Here is a 24,972-nt window from a genome sequence, read left to right as displayed (position 1 = left end):
TCTCTGCCTTTCTCTCTTTGTGTCTTTCATGAATGAATAAATATTTTTAAAAAAATTGAAGAATTTAATTTTCATAGTTGACAAAAGTCAATTAGATCTAAATATTTCTCAATAAACTAAAGTTACTATTTTTATATCATTTCTAGATAGTTGTGCTACAATTCTGACTTACTTGTTCATAAATGTAGGGATTTATCAAGATTAAAACATAAGCATTCATAAACAGAGCCAGCTAGAGATATTCTTAAACCATTAAGTATCTACTGTATCTGAACATGGTTTCTGATGGCACACTGAAAGAAGCAGAGGGAGGGGAAGAGGGCATAAAATAGAGAAACAGAAAGGACAAATTACAGATGCACAAACATGGGAACGAGATCACTCCTACAGGTGACAGACATACAAGCTTCGACAATGAGGATCCAAGCTCCAATTACATCTTTCACCCCCAAAGAAAGAGAAGTCCATAAACTAATAATTTAAGAAATAGTCAAAACTATTCTAATGCAGCACTACTGATTTTCCTCATTTCCCATAAAATGGTACCTTTGAGAATGATGGAAGTCAACATTTTAATAAATTCTTGTTCAAAAGGTGAAGAATTGGAAGACAAAGTTTTATTTTCAAGTAACTCCACTAAGATTAAATGAACACATATGCCTTTCACTAAGATTAACAAGCTTCATTAATAAAACTTCTGTGTATTCCCCAAAAGGCAGCTTACAAGAGAGTCCGTCAAAAGACCTTTGAAATGGGAGCCTCTGGGTGGCTCAGTCAGTTAAGCATCTGACTCTTGGTTTCAGCTCAGATCATGATCTCAGGGTTGTGGGATGGAGCCCCACTCCCCATGCTCAGTGGGGAGCTGCTTGAGGATTCTCTCTCTCTCTCCTCTCCCTCTCTGGCTCCCCACATGTACTCTCTCTCTCTCTGAAATAAATCTGTAAGTACTGGGCAGCCCAGGTGGCTCAGCGGTTTAGAGCCGCCTTCAGCCCAGGGCCTGATCCTGGAGACCTGGGATCGAGTCCCACGTTGGGCTCCCTTGCATGGAACTTGCTTCTCCCTCTGCCTGTGTCTCTGCCTCTCTCTCTCTCTCTCTCTGTCTCTCATGAATAAATAAATAAAATCTTGAAAAAAAAATCTGTATTAAAAAAAAAAAGCACTTTTGAAATAAATGCCTCTGGTGAAAGGCAGTCAGTGCTCAGGGTCACAGCAGCACTGCTGGCTCAGTCACATGGGCCCAGGGTGCCGATGCTGCCATTGGCCAACCTGTTTTAGACAGGGCACAACACAACCATCTCCACCACCAATGGCTACTCCTGGAACTCTAGGAGTAGAATTACATACTGTACTGGAAAACAGGAATATAGGTTTTCCTCTGAATGTTTAATGTGATTTAACCGATTTTGGATCCTGCATTTTAATTTAGAGGTACCTGGATACAGTAACGTCTTGAATTTTAATCAGATTTGTGGAGTAACCTGAAAGTTTACATCTTAGGACGGCGTGTTTTTATTTTTTAAAAGATTTTATTTATTTTTGAAAGAGAACACACGTGTATGTGTGTGAGCTGGTGGCGGGGGGGCAGAGGAATCTCAAGTAGACTCTGTGCTGAGTACAGAGTTTGACACAGGGCTCAATCCCATGATCCTGAGATCATCACCTGAGCCACCCAGGTGCCCCAGGCTGCATTGTTTTTAAATGAGCCTAGGAAACTACTGATTAAGAACTTTTTATCCACTTATTACATCACAACAAAGCTCAGTAGGCCAGATGGCCTAGGACCTGCTACTCCAAGTAGAGGTGGCAGCTTGTTACAAATGGAACATCTCAGGCCCCAGCCCACAGCTACTGAATCAGAACATGCATCTTAAACTCCCCAAGTGACTCACACGTAAGCTAATTATGGGAAGCTGTTGTCAAGGAGGACTTTTATTTAAACATATGAGTTGTTTCCTATTGCAGAAGCCAGTAACAGGTAACTGCTCAACTCTTGAAACAAAGAATGACAGGGGAAGGGGAGATTGAATACATAGGAGTTCTTTCCTAAACCAGTGAAACTTCTGCTTTAATTTTGATGCAGTACTTTCTAAGATGACTTGTACGCTTCTATATTTCAATATACAGGCGTAAAGAACAGAACCTCTTTCTTCATGATTCCAGGTCATAATTATGGGCCTTTGTAGTAATACTCTGAATATCTAAGACTGTTATGTGAAAGTGAGTCACATTTCTTAAATATTATTAGGACCTTCTAGGAGAATGAGAGTGGGCCTCACTGGGGAAAGAAGGGAAATGGACTTAAAATAATGCAATCCAGATTTTAATTGGATACTAGAACAACCAATCCTGCTAATCTTCCAGACAACAGCCTCCCAGCTGCCTACTTAAAAAAAGGCATCCCTCTGATGGCAGGGAGCTATTTAAATAAGTTCTCAAATCCACTCAAACTTGTCACTTCATTTTAGCAAGGGTAGATCTATGATGACAGGAAATCACATGAAAGTACCAAAGACTCGGGGTGCCTGGGTGGCTCAGTCAGTGAAGCGTCTGCCTTTGGCTCAGGTCATGGTCCTAGGGTCCTGGGATGGAGCCCTGCTTCAGGCTGCCTGCTTCCTGCTCCCTGCTCATCCCTCTCCCTCTGTCCCCATTCATTCATTCATTCTCTCTCTCTCTCTCAAATAAATAAAAATCTTAAACAAAAAAACAAAAAAAAAGTCTCATTTTTTTTATGATAGTCACACACACACACACACACACACACACAGAGAGAGAGAGAGAGAGGCAGAGACATAGGCAGAGGGAGAAGCAGGCTCCATGCACCGGGAGCCCGACGTGGGATTCGATCCCGGGTCTCCAGGATCGCACCCTGGGCCAAAGGCAGGCGCCAAACCGCTGCTCCACCCAGGGATCCCCAAGAGTCTCATTTTTGTCTGAATTTGTTCTTTCTGGATTTAGAATATACTGATAAATGAATCATACAGTCTCTTGTTTTAAATTTTAGCAAGGGACTGAATTAAACGGGGAAATGGCACAAGATTTTCCTCTAATCACCTTTACTCACTCTCCCTCCCCAACTATCAGTGACCAGTCACCTGGTGGTCACATCCCTCTAGTGTGGTCACTGGCCTTGGAACTACAAAACACCAGCACCAAGTATGAGGAACATAGGAGGGATTAGTGGCCCAGACCGGCTCTACATTCTCAATCCCTGCAGTTATACTCCATTAGCCTTGAAAACCCTTCGCCACTCAGGAGGTAAAAAAAGTTGTAATGTTCTGACTTAGTGTCTGGTGGCAATTATGAAATTGTCTAAGGGCCTTTTTTGGGGGAGGAATGATGTTTAAGAGAATATGAATTAAAAAATTTAAAAGGATTACAGATTTCAAAAGCAGTGTAACACTATTTTATACAAGATGGTGAGGGATACTCAAAACACATACACATCTCTTATCTGTGTGCTGAACAGAAGCATGTCTTTAAAAATATTCTCTTTCTTACAATGATTAGCTGAATCTCAAAGATTAAACATGATGGCAAAATTCTTTATATACAGTTGCAATTATTTAAAAGAAGAAAGTCTATAATAAAATCATGAAAAAAACACTGATGTAACCCACTTTGAGTAGAAAAAAAATCATATACATTTTCAAGGTTTCACAAGGTTTTTCTTTCAGCTAAGATAACTATCATTAACATTTAAAATAGAATATGAGATGCCTCCAGCTTTATATTTTAATAGAAACAGCCTGAGATAAAATAAGAACACAGAATTAAAACTGACAAGACCCTTAGAAGCTTTTGTTGCTTTTCTTGGCTCACATATAGAAAATCTTCTACAGCAAAGACCTTTCCTTTAATGTCATTTTAAGTTGTGACTAAAAGTAAAATCAGCATCTCTTTCCTTAAATTCAACATCATCATCTGCTCCACATCAGGATAAAGACTTACAATTACCTAGTATTCATTTTGTGTGTTTGAAAACCTAAATAGGGATCAAGAACCAAACTGGTCGCCAGGTCATCATTTTCACAGAGTTCCTTGGCAGACATTCCAGAAGATGGTACATAGCGACTCTGTCCTTCAAATCCTGAATTACCATTACCTGTGAAAAGAAAATGAAAGAAAAGTAACCCAAATTGAAAACTAAATTTAAATTTACCTGTAAAACCTTTAGCTTCACTGCCCTCTCAAGTTGGTAATTAAGAATTGAAATTACTGGGATGCCTGGTTGGCTCAGTGGTTGACCGTCTGCCTTCGGCTCAGGGCATGATCCCGGGCCTGCTCCTCCCTCTGCCTGTATCTCTGATTCTCTGTGTCTCTCATGAATAAATGAATAAAATCTTTTTAAAAAATTGAAATCACTTGTTTCACTCTGTTTAATTAAGAACTGGATACCTGCTGCATAAACAGAAAACCAAATACAATAATATGGAAAGTATTTTGATTAGATGATATTATCAGGTTTCCCAAGAACAGAGTCTCACTAGGTGTAAGAATCTTGAGCTCAAACACCTTCAAGGAAGATGAAAAACAGGGGATGAGTGAATGCTCATTACCATAGCAAGACCGCATCAAGTGCCATTACAGACTGGGGGAGAGTTGCGGGGGAGCAAAGAAACGCTCTGCAGTAAGTGCCAGAAGGGTGGATCTCAAGTACCAAACGGAGTCCCAAGGAGTTCACTTCACCTTCCTGCTTTTGGGCAGGTGGATGAGAACTATCCTCACTTTGCTGGTAACAGGAGCACACAGGTTAGGAAACTCATCCATCATCACAGAGTTAGGTAGCAGAAATGGGAAAAGTAGAGAGAATGACAGGGCGATTTCTAACCTGTTTGAAACAGATTTTTGAACAAATGGATAAAATCAGGGAAGTGCTGGAGATACCTAATTGAAGTAATTGGGTTTGGTGGTGGAAGAAACACAGTGTGGGAGAGAGGAAAGGAAGGCTACACTCGTCTGGGTGAAATTTCATCAAGGGCTTACTAAAGCCTGCCCTGTAGGTCAATGACAGTCTAAAATTTTTAGCCACTTAGTTACACCAACAGTTTAACTTTAAGCCTCTCACAACTAAGGTGTGGAAGAACGAAACACACAGTGAGAGGCATAACCCTTTCTACACTCTTTCAAAAAAACAAATTAAATACTAAACATGTGAATCTCTACCATCAAAAGGTAGGTATATGTTTTGCCATCAAATCATTTGCATTTAGCTATCCAAGTTGTTTTATTAATTGAAATGCAATTTACATACCATATGATTCACTCATTTAAAGCATACAGTTCAATGGCTTTTAATATATCCACAGAACTGTGTAGCCATTACCACAATCAATTTTGGAACATTTTCATCACTCCCAAAACACATCCCAGATCCATGAGCAGTCATTATTGCTTTTCCCTCCCCACAGCCCCTGGCAACCATTAATCTACTCCCTGTCTCTATGGATTTGCCTGGTCTGAAAATTTCATATCGGTGAAATTATACGATATGAGGTCTTCCGTGATTGGCTCCTTTCAATCAGCATGTTTTCAAGTTCATCCATGTGGTACCATACAGAAGTACTTTATTCCTTATTATGGTCAAATTATATTTCATTGGATAGATCACATTTTGCCAGTTCATTCATCAGCTGATGGACACTGGGCTGTTTCAACTTTTGGGTTATTACAAACAATGTTTCTATGAACATTCATATAAAAGTTTCTGTGTATATACCTAGGTTTTCAATTCTCTTAGGCACATAATAAATGTGCTAGGTCATACGGTAACTCCATGTTTAACCTTTTGAGAAACTGCCAAACTGTTTTTCAAAGTGGCCGCACCATTTTACATTCCAACCAGCAGTTGTGTGATTGTTTCTAAATTCTCCACCTCATCCCCAACACCTGCTACCATCTGTCCTTCTAGTTTGACACATTCTAGCGGTTATGAAGTGGTAGTTTGTGGTTTTGATTTGCATTTCCCAGATGACTAATGATTTCAAGCATCTTTTCACGTACTGGCCATTTGTGTATCTTTGGAGAAACGTCTATTCAGATTCCCCTGCTCATTTTGAATTGCAGTTTGTTTTTTACTGCTGACTTGTAAGAATTCCTTGTATATTCTAAATATGAGTCCTTTATTAGATATGTGATTTGAAAATGTTTTTTTCCCCTTCTGTGAGTTATCTTTTCCAGTTCTTGATGTTATTCCTTAAAGCACAAAAGTCTGTAACTTTAATGAATTTCAATTTATCTTTTCATTTTTCTTCTGTTCCTTGTGCTTTTAGTGTCTTAAGAAACGACTGCCTAATCCAAAGTCATGAAAATGTATACATCTGTTCCTAAGAGTTTTATAATTAACGTTTTTGATCCATTTTGAGTTAATTTTTCACTCATAGTGTGAGGTTGAGTCCGACTTCATCCTTCTGCATGTGGATATCATTTTCCCAGCATCATTTACTGAAAGACCATTCTTTCCCCACTTAATTTTCTTGGCATGCCTGTCAAAATCAATTTTTAAAAAATATTTTATTTATTCATGAGAGACACACACAGAGAGAGGCAGAGACACAGGCAGAGGGAGAAGTAGGCTCCATGCAAGGACCCTGATGTGGGACTCGATTCCGGGACCCTTGGATCACGCCCTGACCCCAAGGCAGATGCTCAACTGCTGAGCCACCCAGGCGTCCCTGTCAAAAATCAACTGACTGAAAACATGAGGGTTTATTTCCAGACCCTCAATTCTATCCCATGGATATAGGTCTAGCGACACACCAATGTAACACTGAAGTTTTAAAGTTTTGAAAATGAGAAGTGTGGGTATGCCATCTTTGTTCTTCTTCAAGACTGTTTTGGCTACGCTGGGTCCCTTGAATTTCTGTAAGAATTTTAGGATCAGCTTTGCCAATTTCTGCAAAGAAGCCAATTGAGATTTTGATAGGGACTGCGCTGAATCTGTAGATCATTTGGGGAGTATTGCCATCATAGCAGTATTGTCTTCTAATCAATGAACATGGGATGTCTTTCTACTTATTTAGGTCTTATTTCTTTCAACAATGACTTGAGGTTTTCACAGTGTAAGTTCTATACTTTTATTGTTTGCATACTGATCTATCCTGCTAAACTCATTTAGTAGTTCCAACAATTAAATGGATTCCTTAGAATTTTTTATACACACAATCATATCATCTGAAAAGAGATTATTTTACTTTTTCCTTTTCCATCTGGATGCCTTTTTGTTAATTTTTTTGCCTAATTGCTGTGGTTAGAACCTCTAGCACAAGGCTTGATAGATGTGGTGAGAACAGATATTCTTGTCTTGTTCTGATCTTAGGGGAAAAGCATTTAGTGGAAATCTTTCACCACTAAATAGGGCATAAGCTATGGGTTTTTGTAGACCTCCTTTGTTGGGTTGAAGAATTTCCTTCTATTCCCAGCTTGTCGAGTGTTTTTACCCTGTCAGTGTCTGTATCCACTGGAATGATCATAAGGTTTTTGTCCTTCATGCTATTGATGTGATAGTATTACATTAATTTCAGATATTAAGCCAACTTTGCACTTAAATCCCACTTGCTTATGCTACAGAACCCTTCCCACTTTGGGACAAAGTGGGACACCCGGGTGGCTCAGTGCTTGAGCGTCTGCCTTCGGCTCAGGTTGTGATCCCGGAGTCCTGGGATCGAGTCCCAGATCAGGGTCCCAGGAAGCCTGCTTCTGCCTCTGCCTATGTCTCTGCCTCTCTCATGAATAAATAAATAAAATCTTAAAAAAAAAGGAACTCTTCCTATTCTTGCGGGATTTGGTTTTTGAGTATTTTAGTGAGGATTTTTTAATCCATATTTACTAGAGATATTGGTCTGTAGTTTTTGAGTATTTTTCCATGTGATGTTTTTGGTTTTGGTGGCAGAATAATACTGGTCTCATTGAATGAGGAAGTGCTCCCTTCCCTTCTGTTTTTTGGAACAGGAAAGGATTGGAGTTAATTTTTCTTTAAATATCTGCCAGTATTCACCAACAAAGCCATCTAGATTTGAGATTTTCTTAGCAGTATTTAAAAAAAAAATACTGATTCAACCTTTTTACTTGCTATAGGCTTATGCAGATTTTGTACTTCCTGAATCAGTTTTGGTAGTTTGTTACTTTCTAGGAATTTGTTTATTTAATCTAGGTTTTCTAACATGTTGGTATCCAGGTGTTCAGAATACTGAGTTGTAACCTTTTTTATTTCTGTGAGGCAGTAGTAATGTCATCTTTCATTCTTGAGTCTTCTCTTTTAACTGGTTAGTCTTGGGTAAAGGTTTGCCAATTTTGCTGATTTTTTTTCAAAGAGTCCACTTTTAGCTTTGCTGATTTTCTGTTGTCCTTCTGTTTCTGGTGTCCTTATATTTTGTAAATTTCTACTCTATTATTTCTTTCCTTCTGCTTGCTTTGGGTTTTTTTTTTTTTTTTTTTTTTTCTGGTGTTTTGAGGTAAGAAGTTAGGTTACTGATGAAGAGTTCTCTTTCTTCTTTTTTAATACGGGTGTTCACAACTATACATTTCCCTCTAGGCATTGCTTTAGCTGCATCCTGTAAGTTTTAGTATGTTGTATTTAGTATGTTAGTATTTTCAATCATCTTGAAGTACTTTCTCATTTCCTTTGGATTTCTTCTTTAACTCACTGGTTATTCATCTCTAATTTTAATCCACTGTAATCAGAGAACATACACTGTATGATTCCAATCCTTTAACATTTATTGAGGCTTGTTGCATGGCCTAGCCTATGGTCTACCCTGAAGAATGTTCCATGCGCACCTGAGAAGATTGTGCATGCTGCTATTGTTGGGTGGAGCATTGTATAGATATCTGTCAGGAAGAACTGGTTTAGGGTATTAAGTTTTCCTTTCCTGTTGATCTTCTGTCTAGCTGTCTGATTCATTATTGAAAGTGGGGGAACTGAAGTCTTCAAATTACTGCTGAATTATCTATTTTTCCCTTCAGTTTTGTCCGTTTCTGCATCACATACTTGGTGGCTCTGTTGTTAGGTGAAGTCACTGTAGTTTACTGACAACGGAGCACAGCTCTACTTTGCTTCATTGTTAGCTCTCACTTTGTACCATTCTTGTCCAGTGGCATTCAATGTGATGCTGTCCATCTTTACACTCTCTGGATTTTCCCAGCCTGCCCTCAGAATTGGTCTATACTTGGCAAAGTGTAGCATATGTAATGACCATCTTCTACATTATGTACCTCCAACAATTAAACTACTTAAGACCTTTTGCTCAACAACGCACAGACGGAGGCCAAGAGGTATTTGAAAAAACAAAACAAAAAAAACAACCAAAAAAAAAAAAAAAGTGGTCTAATTTACTGACTAGAGCCAATATCATTTGCTATGGTCACTACGTTTCTCATTTCCTTCAGGTTCCCATCACAATGCTCCAGAGTGAGCAGGTGTCCATGAGGAGGACGATCTATTCAGTCTTGGGCTCTCTGCCTAACTCTTATCCCAAGCAGGGCTTTCTGCCTAGTTTTTTTACAGAAACAGTGACCTGTTCTAATGTAGAAAGGTTAAGGGCAGCCTGGGCTCAATAAATTGCTTAAACCTCTAAATGGTAGGAAGGTAATCAATCAGAACTGGTGCAATCTATCTGAAACTGCTGCAAATCCCAGGCAAATTCAACTCTACTCAAGGCAGGCCAACTACAACACAAACTAAGGCTATTTTGTAGTGGCACTATATCAACCAGGAGAAACAAAAACAGAGAAAACTATCCTCCTTAATATGGCCACTGTTGGATTATCTTCATATAGCTGCCTACTTAGGTTCACACTTATCCTGGGGCACTTTCCTGCTCTCAAAAGAGCTATTTCTTGGGGCACCTGAGTGGCTCAATCAGTTAAGCTCAGGTCATGATCTCAGGGTTCTGGGGGCAAGCCCCGCATACAGCCCCTGCATGGAGCCCCCCTTCGGCTGAGAGTGTTTAAACAGTCCCACTCCCTCTACCCCTCCCCCCACTCATGCACGTGCACATGCTTTCTCTCTCTCTCTCAAATAAATTAAGAAAAAAAGAGAACTATTTCTTGAACTCTGAACAGTAGGGATCCCTGGGTAGCTCAGTGGTTTAGAGCCTGCCTTCAGCCCAGGGCGTGATCCTGGAGTCCCAGGATCAAGTCCCACATCGGGCTCCCTGTGTGGAGCCTGCTTCTCGCTCTGACTCTATCTCTCTCTCTCTCTCTCTCTCTGTGTGTCTCTCATGAATAAATAAATAAAATCTAAAAAAAAAACAAAAAAAAACAAAAAAAACTAGTAGCCTCCTTCTTACCAAGAGGTAAGCAAGGTAAAAAAGTTACTCATTATCACCAGTGCTCCAGTGTCAGGATAAACAACTGTTCACCCCATATATATAGAAAAAATGGCAACAATTTGGGAAGTTGCCCTAAATTCCACTTGTTCTGTAGAGTTGACTTGATTATTCATATTGCTAAGTTTTCAAAGAAAGACATACTTACATCAGATGTAAAAAATATAGTTTGAACTTGTAGGAAATCCAGCAGCAGTACTTTAATATTTTTTATAGAACAGACTAAACTCTCAGATGTACATTCTACAAAACATAACTTAAAGTCATGGATATAAGAGCATAATTAATTATATTAAGCATTAAACTAGAGTGTGCATGTCAGATGAGAGTAGGAATTGTCAACTTTCAAAGGGTAAAAAAAGTTAAGTATGAGAACATGAACAAATTTTCTGAAAACAATAAAGGCAGAACACAAGTTACAAACTGTAAAGAATTACCACCCAGATCACAATGAAAAGAGACAGTTGCACTGTGTACATACATCTGCTTGACCTCCTCTCAACTGCGTGTTTGCCAGCCTTCGCGGCCTCCTTTCCCGAGTGCTGCAATTTTGATTGACTCTGCTGATGGTCATTAGACAACTTGCCTCCACTCCTCCTGCCATTCACCACCATGTTCTTGGATTCTCCCAACCACTTCATGCCCACAGACCGCCTGACCCAGGTGCATTGAGTCGCTCTCTTCAGATAGCTTAGAGAATAATTCCAATGTTCTCTCCTAACAGAAACAAAATATGGAAAACAAAACCAGGAGGTAAATAAATACATAAAAGACCATACTACCCAGACCCTTGAGAAAGATACAAAGTATTCCAAGTCTTTGGTGGTGGGAGCTCTGCACATCCCTGACTGGGGTGGGGGTGGGGGGTCACGCAGCACCCAGCAAGAGTCAGAAGAACAGGAGCAGCCCAGGCCCAGCTGTGCCACTGGCGCCTTGGGCACCCCACCCGGCACACCAAGTCCATGTGGGATGCGACCCGAGGCGCACCAAGGTGCTGCTCAAGGTCTCCAAGGACAAGCTAACCCTCAAGTTCACTGAGGAAAGGATGGAGACACACATTAGCACCAAGAGGAAGAGAGAGGAGCTGAACGACACCTCAGCAAACGAGGAAGGTGGCAGCCAAGGACCGAACCTCACTCCATATGTATCTAATAAAGCCTTTTGGGGAGGAGGCAATTTAATAACTAATGTTTCCACTCTTTAAAAACCACTTGGCACCCCAGGCCATCCAGTGTCATGCTGAGGTCTACAGCAGCCCTCCCCACTTGCAGGGAGGGAGCTCACTCTGACAGGCACTTTGTGCTGTGAATAGAGACTGGTAAACAGTAAGAGCTTAGCAAGCACTTCTCTCTCAGTTACCAATAAGATTCCTTTTGCACCTTGTTATGGCCTGTATTCACGTACAGCAACATTCTGCTCAAAAGATATGTTTTGGTAACAGTTTACTAACTGTGAGTAAACAGGGACACCTGGGTAGCTCATCTGTTGAGCTTCAGTTCTGCATCGGCCTCCCCTGCATAGAGCCTGCTTCTCCCTCTGCCTATGTCTCTGCCTCTCTCTCTCATGAATAAATAAAATCTTAAAAAAAAAAAAAATTGTGAGCAAACAAACTACAAGGAAGTCCTCTCTAAGGAAAGCTTAAGAAAAAGTATCTAAGTTAAGCTTTGTCCACAACAGCTTTGTCTTTTTTTTTTTTTTAATTTATTCATGAGAGACAGAGAGAGAGAGAGAGAGAGAGAGAGAGAGAGAGAGAGAGAGGCAGAGACACTCCATGCAGGGAGCCTGATGCAGGACTCAATCCCGAGTCTCCAGAACCACATCCGGGGCTGAAGGTGGCACTAAACTGCTGAGCCACCCAGGCTGCTCCAGCTTTGTCTTTTGTTGTTATTTTGAAGTCAACAGTCAAGGTATTTTGGGGACTGATATTCAAATATCAAAGTATCACCCATTACCATGGGTCAGCCTTTACAATAGCAACAAAAACTGAGAAATTACATTTGCTAATATAGAGATATCCCTCACCATCTGAATTTTAGTCAACTGAATTTGGGAACTGAATGATTTGGATAATGAGGGTGCTTGTAATTCATAAGGACCTTTGGAAGTAAGGGTATGATAGATTACATTATGATGGATTACATTTTGCTGGTAATGGAGCAAGAACAGGGATGTCCATGGCATCACCTCATTATGGAATTATGCCTTAGTATAAATCAGACTAAAAGGGCTCCAGGATAAGAAAGTGCAAAAAACACAGAACTTCAGAGCTAAAGGAACTTTAAGATCTTAGTACAACTCCTTCAATTTGCAGATGAAACCAACACAGAAGCTGAGAGGCGCCCTGCCCAGGGCCACACGACCAGGCTCCAGCAGAGTAAGGAGAACCTTACTGGGGCCTCAGGGTCTCTCACTACCCCCCACAAAGGCCAATTTCCCTTGCATTTTTACAAACACACAGAAAAACACCAATGATACATTATTTTAAAGTACTTCTAGAAATGTACACCTAGTTGTACCTTTAATGATATCCAACAAAATTACAAAACACTAATTCTTTTGAAAGCTTTATTTACTTTAGAGTGAGAACACATGTGTCCAAGTGGGAGGAGGGACAAAGGATCCAAAGCAGACTCCCCCCCCACCCCCAACACAGAGACCAAGGTAGGGCTAGATCCCATGATCCTGAGCTGAGATTGGGACATGAGCCGAAACTAAGAGTTGTATGCTTAACCGACTGAGCCACCCAGGCACCCCAGAACTACTTTTTGTATTGTTTTAAACTGTAAAATACGGGATCCCTGGGTGGCACAGCGGTTTGGCGCCTGCCTTTGGCCCAGGGCGCGATCCTGGAGACCTGGGATCGAATCCCACGTCGGGCTCCCGGTGCATGGAGCCTGCTTCTCCCTCTGCCTATGTCTCTGCCTCTCTCTCTCTCTCTCTCTCTGTGACTATCATAAATAAATAAAAAATTTAAAAAAAGTAAACTGTAAAATACTAAAGTTATAACCTGACTTCTTCAAGTCCTCTTCTTTCTCAAGATGCCTGTGCTGCTAAAGGCAGCAAGCAAAGCCCCTGCCCGGGCACGGCTGTGCTGTGGCTACTGGCAGCCACCTCCCTATGCTTCCCTTCTGCTTTCTGCGGAAACCCCCAGCTCCACACCTCCAGAGAAGGACAAGCAACAGGTAAAGTGCTCTTGGTCCTGGAGGAAGTGATCTTAAGAATGCCCTCCCAGAGCACACAGTTTATGGAGAATGACTGAAGTGTTTTCAGGACTCAGGAGTCCCAATACCCTCAACAGTGAGACATAAAATAGAACTACATGGAATAGAAAAGAGCAACATGGCTTTAGAGAGAATTAAGAGAGAAAAGAAATAGCATGCCATCTCTCCACAGAGAATCCCGAATCCCAACCATGATTTTCACTCAGAGATTAAAAGTAGAAAAGCCAGGATGAAGTCCAGCCATTCGTTCTTAGTAAGCCCTCCACATGGTTTTGATGTAAATTCCAGTGTGAGAACTACTGTTCTCTGTTACTCATTCACTTGATCATTTGTTAGGGCAAAGAACAGAGGCCAAAATTTAATGAGGAAATTATACCTATTGACCTAATTTTTTTCCTGAGAATTAGGAAAAGTTCGCCAATAAATCATCTTAGCAGCACACTTCAGCCTAGTTCATGGAATAGAGACTAAGATCTACTCCTACATAATTGCAACTCAATGAGGACTAATGATCCATCCAAATTGGAGCAAATTCATAACCTTGCATCTCATCCAGTTAACTAATATTTTTTTTTGGACTTAAATACTAAAATATCACTCTGTCAATCACATATTGTGACTGAATTTCACTAGTATGAATACACTGCACATGTCTGGATATATTCTAGTAGAGGCTCCAATACTCTCGACTTGTCCAGATAACAGCTATCATTAAGGCAAAAAACTTTACTTACACTCACAAATGAATTATTTTGTAAAACCAGTTCTAGTGAAACTATCAGAAATTTGGGAACTATTTATAAATTTCTAACTCAAAATGAACATATCCTCTACTAATTATTAGGTCATTGATGGTTGTGCCCCCCTGACTGTGGAATCTGTTCTTGTTGGCACAATTTTTCCTGTAAGACTACAAGCTGAAAGAATATTTATATTTTAAAGGTGGAGATAGAATTTCAAAGACTAACACAGCCGATACTGTAGCAGACTATGGAGAAACAGAAGTTGAGGACATTGGGTGGCTAGCAAAGCCTAAAGGCTTCACGGCTCCCACAGAGGTCCACTCCCAACATAAGCAAGGGTGCAGTCTCTCCGGCCTGGGACACAAGACGGCTCACATAGAAAATACCACCATGGTCTTGGCTTGGTTGACAGTGTCTAAGTCTACTGACCACTAACTATATTTAGAAGTAAAAATTACCTGATTTATCCCAAAATTGGCAGAAGAAAATTTCAAGAAGGGGAGTACTGGCCACTCCTTAAATGGTGTAACAATTGCAAATCTTTCTCTGTTCTGATTTCCCAATACAGTTGACCCTTGAACAACATGGGTTTGAATTGCACAGGTCCACTTCTATATGAAATTTTTTTTTTAGATTTTATTTTTATTTATTCATGAGAGACACAGAGAGAGTGGCAGAGACACAGGCAGAGGGAGAAGCAGGCTCTATGCAGGGAGCCTGATGTGGGACTCGATCCCGGGGCCCCCAGGACCACACCCCGCGCCGAAGGCGGAGCTAAACCACTGGGCTGCCGGGGCTGCCCACTTCTATATGAATTTTTAAAGATAAATACAGCACAGCACAATAAACATATTTTCTCTTCCTTACGATTTTCTTAATAAAGTTTCTTTTTTTTTTTAAGATTTTATTTATTCATGAGAATACACAGAGAGAGAGAGAGAGAGAGAGAGAGGGAGGCAGAGACACAGGCAGAGGGAGAAGCAGACTCCACACAGGGAACCTGATGTGGGACTCGATCCGGGGACTCCAGGATCACACCCTGGGCCAAAGGCAGGTGCTAAACCGCTGAGCCACCCAGGCTGCCCCTTAATAAAGTTTCTGCAGCTTTACTTTATATAAATACATGTAACATTCCCATGTCGGGCTCCCTGCATGGACCCTGCTTCTCCGTCTGCCTGTGTCTCTGCCCCCTCCCCTCTCTCTGTCTCTATGAATAAATAGATAAAATCTTTAAAATAAATAAATACATGTAATATACAAAATTTATACTACCCATTTATTTTGTCTATAAGACTTCTGGTCAACAGTAGGCTGTTACTTTTTTTTAAAAATATTTATTAGAGAGAGAAAGAGAGAGCGTGCGTGTGCATGCACGCACAAGCAGTGGAAGCAGCAGAGGGAGAGGGAGAAGCAGGCTCCCTGCTAAGCAGAGAGCTCGACATGGGGCTCGATCCAGAACCCAGGGATCATGACCTGAGAGGAAGATAGATGTTCAATGAACTGAGCCACACAGGCACCCCAGCAGTTAAGTCTTTTAGGAGTCCAAAGTTGTATGTGGAATTTTGACTGCATGAGGGTTCAAGGGTGAAGTATATAAAATATCAGGAAAATTATTAGACATCAGACCAGGGCCTGAGGATATAGCAAATCTGTGCTTGTATTCCAATGAAGAAATCTCTAGGAAAGGGATCCCTAGGTGGCGCAGCGGTTTGGCGCCTGCCTTCGGCCTAGGGCGCGATCCTGGAGACCCGGGATCGAATCCCACATTGGGCTCCCAGTGCATGGAGCCTGCTTCTCCCTCTGCCTGTGTCTCTGCCTCTCTCTCTCTCTCTCTGTGACTATCATAAATAAATAAAAAAATTAAAAAAAAAAATCTCTAGGAAATAACAAATTAACAAATCACTGCCAGCACCTTGGAGAAAGTAAAGCAGTTTCTAAGCACTGGTGTTTCAGGGTGGGGGAGGGGGGGACTCCGCCTGGCAGCAAAGGGGAGCTCGTCCCAGGCAAAGGGAAAGCACAAAACCAGAGGGGGTGGGGGAAGCAGTGGGTGTGCAGAAGACCAGTACGGTGCCCAGTGTGGCTGTGGTAGGGTTAGTGGGGCGGGGGCAGGAAGGTCATCAGAAGGGCTGCTAGAACATGTCACAGAGGGCCTCAAAGCCACTGCTGAGACTTAGGGCACAGACTTTCCGGGAGATGGAAAGCAGGAGTGATGTGGTCCAAGTCACAATTTTAAAGGCCCACGCTAGCTGCTTGCTATATGGAGAAAAGCTCACAAATAAATGTTTTTTAAAGGTCAGATCTAATCCCGCTACTAATAATTGGGGGACACAAGAGAAAGCACCAGTTAAGAGGCTACTGCAATGAACCACAGGATACTGGCAGCTCGGAGCAGCACAGGTGGCAAGAAGTAGCTGGCTTGGGGATCTTTTCTGAAGGGTCACACACAGATAGACAGGATCTGAGAACAGACTGTGTGAAAAAGAAAGAAGACTAACATGCCTCCCAACTGAAGTACACTATTTACAGAGATGGCAAAGCCTACAGGAAGCTCAGGTTTGGGCAGGGGTCCAAGTGCAGAAGTTCAGCTTCGGTTATGTTTGAGACACCCAGCAGAGACCACGCAGAGACGCTGAATACAAGGGCCGGGAGTACAGGTCCAGGCTGGTCAGAGTGCTAATGGACGAGATGAAATCACCTAGGGGCTGAGTACAGATGAAAGAAATCTAAGGACAGAGGGGCATCCCTCAAGATGAGGAACCAGCTGCAAAGGCTACTGCAGGGAACAACTAGGGAGGAAGGAGGAGAAGCAAGAGCAAATGAGGGAAGGGAGTGACCCACTTGGGCACAGGCTGCAGGTACTCCCAAGGCAAAGTTCTCTTTTAGGAGCTGAAACTCATGGACAGGAGCTGAAACTCGCAGACTCTGACCATCTGTGAGCACCTCAGAAATGTCGGAGAACTCCTAAAATGGACGTGACATCTTGAAACATGGGCTTGTGGCGAAAGAGATGGCAGAGGGGAACTAAGGAATAATGAATAGAAAGAGTCCTAAGTTCTAGGTCATTTGTTTCAAATGAGAGTAGAAAATTAAAATTGCATGTAACTAAAAGGACATGTGTAAATTAAACTCAGAAAATGGAGATGATGGGAAAGGGTTAATCTGAGAACAGCAGGCTTTCAGAGTTTTTAAGGATTTTTCTTTAAAAAAGTTTTCAGGGGTGCCTGGGTGTCCCAGTCAGTTGGGCATCTGCCTTTGGCTCAGGTCATGATCCTGGAAGTCCTGATTTGGGCTCCCAGCTCAGTGGGGAGTGTGCTTCTCCCTCTCCCTCCCTCCACTTGTATGTTTGCTCTGACTCAAATAAATAAATAAAATCTTTAAAAAAAGTTTTTAAAAGAACTGAGTAGTATTCTAATAGAGTGATAAGGACGATCTGAGTGCAACAGGGTGGATGGAGTTCCTAAGGGTGCTGTTTAAGGCTCTGCTCCTTCTTTTTTATGAGTGTTCACAAGAATGATGCAAGCAGGCTCTAAGGAAACACAGTTGTGCCAATGCTCCGGGACAGGCAGCACTAACACTGGTCTCCCGAGCTTCACCCACTGTGAAGTCAACAAATAGGAGGATTTGCCTCACGTGGCTTCACTGGACCAACAGATGGGAGACAAAGCACCTACTTCAGATTCTACTATCAAACATAAATTTTAAAAGGGGCAGGAGATTTGTGATAATACAAAACATACTTGAAAACCACTAAACTAAGAGTTGCATTTAAAAAGCAAAGTATTTAAAGATTTAGAGTTGTATTTAAAGAGGAAACTTTTTAGGGGCACCTGGCAGGCTCAATCAGTGGAGCATGCAACTCTTGATCTCGAGGTCGTGAGTTCAAGCCCAACACTGGGTGTAGAGATTATTTAAAAATAAAAAAATCTTGAAAAAATAAAAAGAGGAACTGTATATATAATACCACTAAGGTAAGAGGCATACCCACACCACCACCACTCATTCCAAATCACCAACAGCATTCCCTGTCTTTGGAGGAATGGGATTAACATTACAAAAACCCAACCCCCAAATGTTTACTATTTATAATTGGGGGAAAAAAAAAAAAAAAAGAAAGAAACACCTGCTGACACTTGCAAATTTTTCAAAGTACACAGTTGTCTCATAGAAAATGTGCTTGGTTCCTGTCAAGTGCCTGCACTGCTCCCAGCAGTGACAGGTCCCCAACAAATGCCAATGACCTTCTTTCTTTCCACTGCCGCCTTTGTGAACACACATGAGGTTATGAACTATTTGGTGACTTTCGACTTTACTGCTCGCACAATTTGAAAACTCTGGTTCCAATCCTTTCCTACTTGAAGCTTTTGGATTATTTCCTGCTGAATGTCTTAAACACAAACCAGGATTTTAAGACTGTCAGAAAAATGAGAACACTGATTCTAAAAGAAACAAGAATTTTAATATAAAAAAAGAATTTTAATAGAATTCCTGTGATATTACAAAGAATTCTCTAACCAGTTTACATGTTGAACTTGTCTCAGATAGCTTATCTTAGAGAAATTACCCAGTGGCAAAGAAACATGTCCCAAGGGGTTGAGAAGGTAACACAGATTTTTAAAAAGCAGGCTCTAGCTTGCTGAAGGACTTTTGGAAAACTTCACTGAGAAAAAGCAGAGCAAACATTTTGCAAGTGATTCAGCTACAATATGCTGAGCAAACGATTCAGAACACCAAATAGTTAACAGTACTCTCTCTGGGGAATGAGATCACGAGCAATTTTTTCATTGCACGGTGTATTTTTCACAAGGTTCAGCTTTTCAAAATGAGCAGGTATAAAAGGGAAAGTAAAACAGATGTCACAAAAATTCTTCTGCATCATTCTTATGTATTTAAGTTAAAGCCAATTTCTAAGACCTTAAATTCGGTAATTCCAACATCAGAGAAGTTAAATACATCTCTGAAATACTTCCACAAGTTTCTGATGCCTTTATTTGTGGACTGACTCCGTGATTCTCAAGTGCCACAATCCCAGACTCCCAGGAGCTTTATATTTAAAATAAGTACAAGGAAGACTAACACAAATAAAACACACAAAAATGAAAGGAAGCACTGTCCAGAGAGGCGACAACAAACACAAACAGCCCAAAGGAACAAAAGTGCCCACACTGGACCAGGAGTGACCACACTGGCTAGGGTCAGTGCCAACAATGTCCCACCAGTAAAGTAAAAATCCAACTTCCATTCTAGGCTAACATGCCCAGTCTACAAGCAAAAACAAAAGCATTTGGAAATTGTTATGAACTACCATTAACAGAACTTACCTTGCTGGTGCCTACAAAGTTCTGCATGATCCAAACTCGCGCCCCCCCCCCCCCTTTACTCCAGCTAAAATTTCAGATACAGCCCAGTTCTCATCCCCTAGTGTGCTAGACATGTTCCCTACACAGGGCCTTTGTATTTGGGATGCTGTCAAGCTGCCCGCCAGTCCCCCCCCGCCCAACCCCCAGTCCTCCATCCCATATACACTTTCTCTTTAATGGTGCTTATTACAACTGTACTCACTTCTTCGTGTAAGTACTTGATAATCCTTCACTTCCCCACTGCAGTATTATGCTAGCTAAGGTACACTTTTGTATCACTGGAACTTAGCACAACTTACCACAGGTCCATTCACATCACATCCCCCTTTCTGGTCACGAACCTAACTGCTACATAGAAACCCAACTGGTGATTAGTTCTTTTTCTTAAATCTAAAGTTACAAAAGGGCTCTACAATAATACATCAAGGAAATGCAAATCAGTGTTCATTGATGGTTATTCCAAATTCATCTGTGATCAATATTTTCCAAGGTTCCATGGAATCCCAGAACAATAATTCATACTATCAGGCCAGTAGTAGAAGTCCTTAAAGCTATCAGAAGCACTTGTGGTCAATATTCCATATTACAATGCAGTAAGACTGTAATCTACTTTGACAAGACAGTTTACTCACTTGTCAGTTAGAAGACAACTATGACTTCATGATCACACCTGTAACCTTACAACTTGCTCCTATAAATATTGTCAGAAATAAGTGTCACTTGAGAAGTTAGATGACTAAGTATCATTTCTGCTTTCTTTTCCAGCTTTTGGAGAGTCAAATTCACCAAGCATTTTGCTTCAGCCAAGTTAACAGTCTCCCCAAGCAGCCTGAGGTGGTAAAGCCCCCTCTGATCCAGCAAGAGATGGCACCTGACTTGGAGCAGTTTCCCACAACTCATAGTAAGATATGACTATATAAAGATAAAATCCAAAGTAAAAGGCTGGCTGGAGCCAGCACTACTAATCGTGCTAAACTGGTTGTGCTAACTGCTCCAAAGGAGACTTCCGTGGGCTGAAAAATAGTCCTCAAAGATATCAGGTCCTAATCTAGAACCTGTGAGTATTAGCCTATAAGGAAATGGGTCTTTGGAGAGGTGATTTAAAGTATGGATTTTGAGATGACACAGGTTGTCTGGGTGGGCTCTAAATGCTATCACAAGAGACCTTCGAGAATGGTAGAGGGTGCTTTGACACCACACACCCAAGAGGAGAGGTGAGGATTGCAGTGACACGGGCCCCAAGCAAAGGAACGAAAACCACTGCAGGAGCTGGCAGAGGCACAGAACAGATTCTCTCCTACAGCCTCCGGGGGAGCCCTACCGCACTTGGACTTTGGCCCAGTGAAACAGATGGGGAACCTCGGGCCTGCCCAACTGAGAATACATCCCTGCTGTTGGAGGCCACCAAATTCGTGTAATTTGTCACAGCAGCCACAAGCAGCTAATACAGAGACCATGATAAAGTAAACCAAAGTGAAAATGTTTTACAGTTACCAGCTCCTCAAAACACATAAAATTCCAATATATCACTGGAAAAACTCTTAAACACCTTTAAAAAGTTTTATATATACTTAAACCTCAGGTAACCAAGACCTTCCATAGAAGTGTTATGATCGAATACTTTTATATTTATGTAAAAACTTTACAATAAAAATGAAAACTAAAACTCTTAGGTAGGATTTTTCATTTAGCAGAACATTTGAAACAGCAAAACATGCACTACTGGTAACAATCATTGTAACACTTAAACCTACTGATCTGCAAGTGGGCATGTAATAAACTTCCCTCTAATTGCCTCAGGACAAAAAATATTGATCCACAGTTCCTTATTTATCCAATAATATCCAATATTCATCCAATATGTATCACAACAAAAGATTTGGTATATGAAAGATTTATGTCTCCAATTGTCTTGGTAGGTATTTCCAAAAAAAGGTTTTAGCTGATGTGGTTGTTGGGAGAAATTCTACAAAACAAAACAACGTGCTTCCACATCTCTCTACATCTGACCCATCTGCTCACCTAGTAGTGCCTATACATAAAATCAAGGATGCTTCCTTTGTTACTCCTCCCTGAGACCCACAGCATTTTACTTTTCTATAAACATATGCCACCTAGTGTCAAAAGTCTGTAAGTACAGCCCACAGTTCCTCAGAAGCTAAGAGGTAAGCAGAACAAAGAACAATCCATTCTTACAGGGCAAAGACGTGGTGGGCGAGGAAAAACTTCCATAGGTGAGTCTTGGTCTTAAAGGCCAAGACTAAGTGTGCCAGGCAGCACACCCTGCAGGAGACGGCGCACACAGGGTTCAGGATGGGGCTCCAGATGGAGTCAATGCACCTAGGGTTCCACTCTAACCCCATTTGATACTAACAATGCAGCCATGAACAAGGCATTCAACCTCACAAACGTCTCATAGGTAAAATGAAAACAGAGCCTACCTCCTTGGTTTGGCACAAGGATAAAACAAGCAGAAATAGCTAATAAAATAAAGACCTCCAACTGTCCCCTCTTTGATGGCAGAAACATAGGGTCAGATACACTGATGAAGTGTTCACAAAACCTAAAATGACCAGGTAGAAATTTCCCCTCCATTCCTTATCCTACCATAACTCTCCCAAGAAAACAATCACATCACCATTTCCATTAAAAAGAGTACTTATTTTCAAGAAAATAAAAAGAGTAGGGTGCTAATTTATGATAGAGACCTAAGACCAGCTTTGCTTTTCCTACTGCTCCTGAAGAGAAGGAAAATGCCTTCTGATAACAATTAGAATTAAAAATAATACCAAACTATACCTCACACATCAACATCCAAGGGGACGACAGATTTTGTTACAGTAGAATTGCCTGTTATGTTTCTGGTAAGACATTTTTTTCTTACTGTAACCCCACTTTTTTTTTTTTTTTTTTAAAGATTTTAGGTAATCGCTACACCCATTGTGGGGCTCGAACTCACAACCCTGAGGTCAAGAGTCTCATGCTTCACCAACTGTACCAGCCGGGCGACCCACTGTAACTCCACTTTTAAAACAACAATAAATAATAGCTCCTCCATTCATTTACCATGTAATTCTCACATCCTGTAAAGTATGTACTTTTTTTCTTGGTTAAACAGACGGAAGGTAGCAGAATTTGCTTACTTGTACTCTAGAAAGGATCCTACTGGTGAAAAAGCATGTGGCTGGAAGAAGCTCAAATATAACAGTAGCAGTGGACAGGGAGAGGGAGGAAAAGCTGTGGTGTTTCAAATAGAAGGCAAGACTTGGTAATAAATTAAGACACAGGTGGTGAGGGACAGAAAGGAATTTAAGATGGTTCAGAAATCTATAGCTGCAGAGACTGCAAGATTGCCATAAACTATGCTACATAAGAAACAGGTTTGCAGAAAAGATGAGAAGGTTTAAGTTTACTGAATTTGAGGAGGGAGGGGTCACAACCCAGGTGGAGCTGTTATAAGACATCAGAACTCAGGAGAGAAGTGGGGACTGTGGGGACACCTGGGTGGCTCAGCGGTTAACATCTGTCTTTGGCTCAGGATGTGATCCCGGGGTCCGGGATCGAGTCCCACATCAGGTTCCTTGCAGGGATCCTGCTTCTCCCTCTTCCTGTGTCTCTGCTTCTCTCTGTGTCTCTCATGAATAAATAAAATATTTTTTAAAAAATTAAGAAGTGGGGACTGTGAAGAGAGTAACACTAACAAAAGGACTCTACAGTTTACCAAGCATTTCAACATTATCTCAACTCAAAGAATCACAGAACTTCAGAGCAAAAAGTCTTAGATTAAAAGAAACAGGCTCAGGAATCCCTGCCTGCCCAAAGTAATTCACTCCTTATGACAATATGCTACTAATACACAAAACATACACAATACCACCGCTATCACCCCCATTTTACAAATAAGAGTAAGCCTTAGACAACTAGAAACAAATTAAGCTGAGGCTGGTTGAGAGCCTGTACACGTTTTTTAAAAGATTTTATTTAGTCAGGGCAGCCCGGGTGGCTCAGCGGTTTAGTGCTGCCTTCAGCCCAGGGCCTGATCCTGGAGATCTAGGATCGAGTCCCACGTCGGGCTCCCTGCATGGAGTCTGCTTCTCCCTCTGCCTGTGTCTCTGCCTCTCTCTCATTCTCTCTCTGTGTGTGTGTGTCATGAATAAATAGAATCTTAGGGATCCCTGGGTGGCGCAGCGGTTTAGCGCCTGCCTTTGGCCCAGGGCGCGATCCTGGAGACCAGGGATCGAATCCCATGTTGGGCTCCCAGTGCATGGAGCCTGCTTCTCCCTCTGCCTATGTCTCTGCCTCTCTCTCTCTGTGTGACTATCATAAATAAATAAAAAATAAATAAATAAAAATAAGTAAATAGAATCTTAAAAAAAAAAGATTTTATTTACTCATTCATGAGAGACACAGAGGCAGAAATATACAGGCAGAGGGAGAAGCAGACTCCATGCAGGGAGCCCCATGTGGAACTCGATCCTAGAACCCCGGGATCATGCCCTGAACCAAAGGCAGATGCTCAACCGCTGAGCCACCCAGGTCCCAGAGAGAGCCTGTACACTCTTGACATTATGAAGAAAGTGATGCAAACAAAATTTTAAACACACTTTGCCCCTTATTTGAAGAGTAAGACCCTAGAACAAAAGTGGCATGGCTCCTAATTTCATGGGGCTCTTAGGATAGCACAGAAAGAGAAACAATCCAATAAGGACGAAACTACAAATTCTGGTAAGAGCTTTAAAGAAACAAATAGGATATTAGGAGAGAGAATCATGTGGGAACAGACTTTACACTGGATGATCAGGGAAAAGAAATAAAAAGCACAAGTAGAGAAAAAAAATCACCCCTCTTTTTGGGGGTGTCAAAAGCACTTCTGGTATCTACATCAAAGATCTTCTGAGGCCATTGGCTTTGTCTAAATCCTCTTGGACCCTGAGTGAGATCTGTTTTTGTTTCTCTTTTGAAGGGGAGAGAGAAGGTTTCCATATGGCCTCTCTAATCCCAGACTGCACTGGTTCACTGCCTGAAGGATCAGGCCCCCTCTACGCTTCAGTGGGGGGAACTCCATTTTCCTAAGAATAGGTTGGTTTTCTTGCTAAAAATATATATCCCTCTACATTATACAACATAGCATTTCCTTGAAAATAAAAATACTCCTCAGAGATCATGACACTGTATCAGCTGCTGCAACCTTGTTCTACAAATCAGACAAACAAAATGAATCATTCTGCAGACCAAGAACCCAACATTTTTCAAGAACCTACTGGGAGCCATTGGGCACTGTTCGTGGTGCTGGAATATTGTTGCCTCTATGGAACGCTAGAGGGCG

At 41.4% G+C, this 24,972-nt stretch overlaps 1 protein-coding gene across 8 annotated transcripts in view; it reads right to left on the bottom strand.

Annotated features, from left to right (window-relative positions):
• KMT5B (lysine methyltransferase 5B) overlaps positions 1 to 24,972 on the bottom strand; it is a 55,785-nt gene that overhangs the window by 25,086 nt on the left and 5,727 nt on the right. For 7 of the 8 annotated variants that reach the window (XM_049096831.1, XM_035701571.2, XM_025446541.3 and 4 more), the window contains 2 exons: positions 10,807 to 11,042; positions 3,955 to 4,102 (listed from right to left, as the gene is read on the bottom strand). In XM_049096831.1, the coding sequence (XP_048952788.1) occupies positions 3,955 to 4,102; positions 10,807 to 10,966 (308 nt within the window). In that variant the 5' untranslated portion in view covers positions 10,967 to 11,042. Of the gene's footprint in view, positions 1 to 3,954; positions 4,103 to 10,806; positions 11,043 to 24,972 lie in introns of those variants that run through there. The other variant, XM_025446543.1, reaches the window with a different exon arrangement.

This window comes from Canis lupus, chromosome 18 (assembly GCF_003254725.2).
Source record: "Canis lupus dingo isolate Sandy chromosome 18, ASM325472v2, whole genome shotgun sequence".
Classification (NCBI taxonomy): Eukaryota; Metazoa; Chordata; class Mammalia; order Carnivora; family Canidae; genus Canis; species Canis lupus.
Note: the sequence above shows the minus strand (reverse complement) of the source record. Positions and strands in the feature narration are given on the sequence as shown.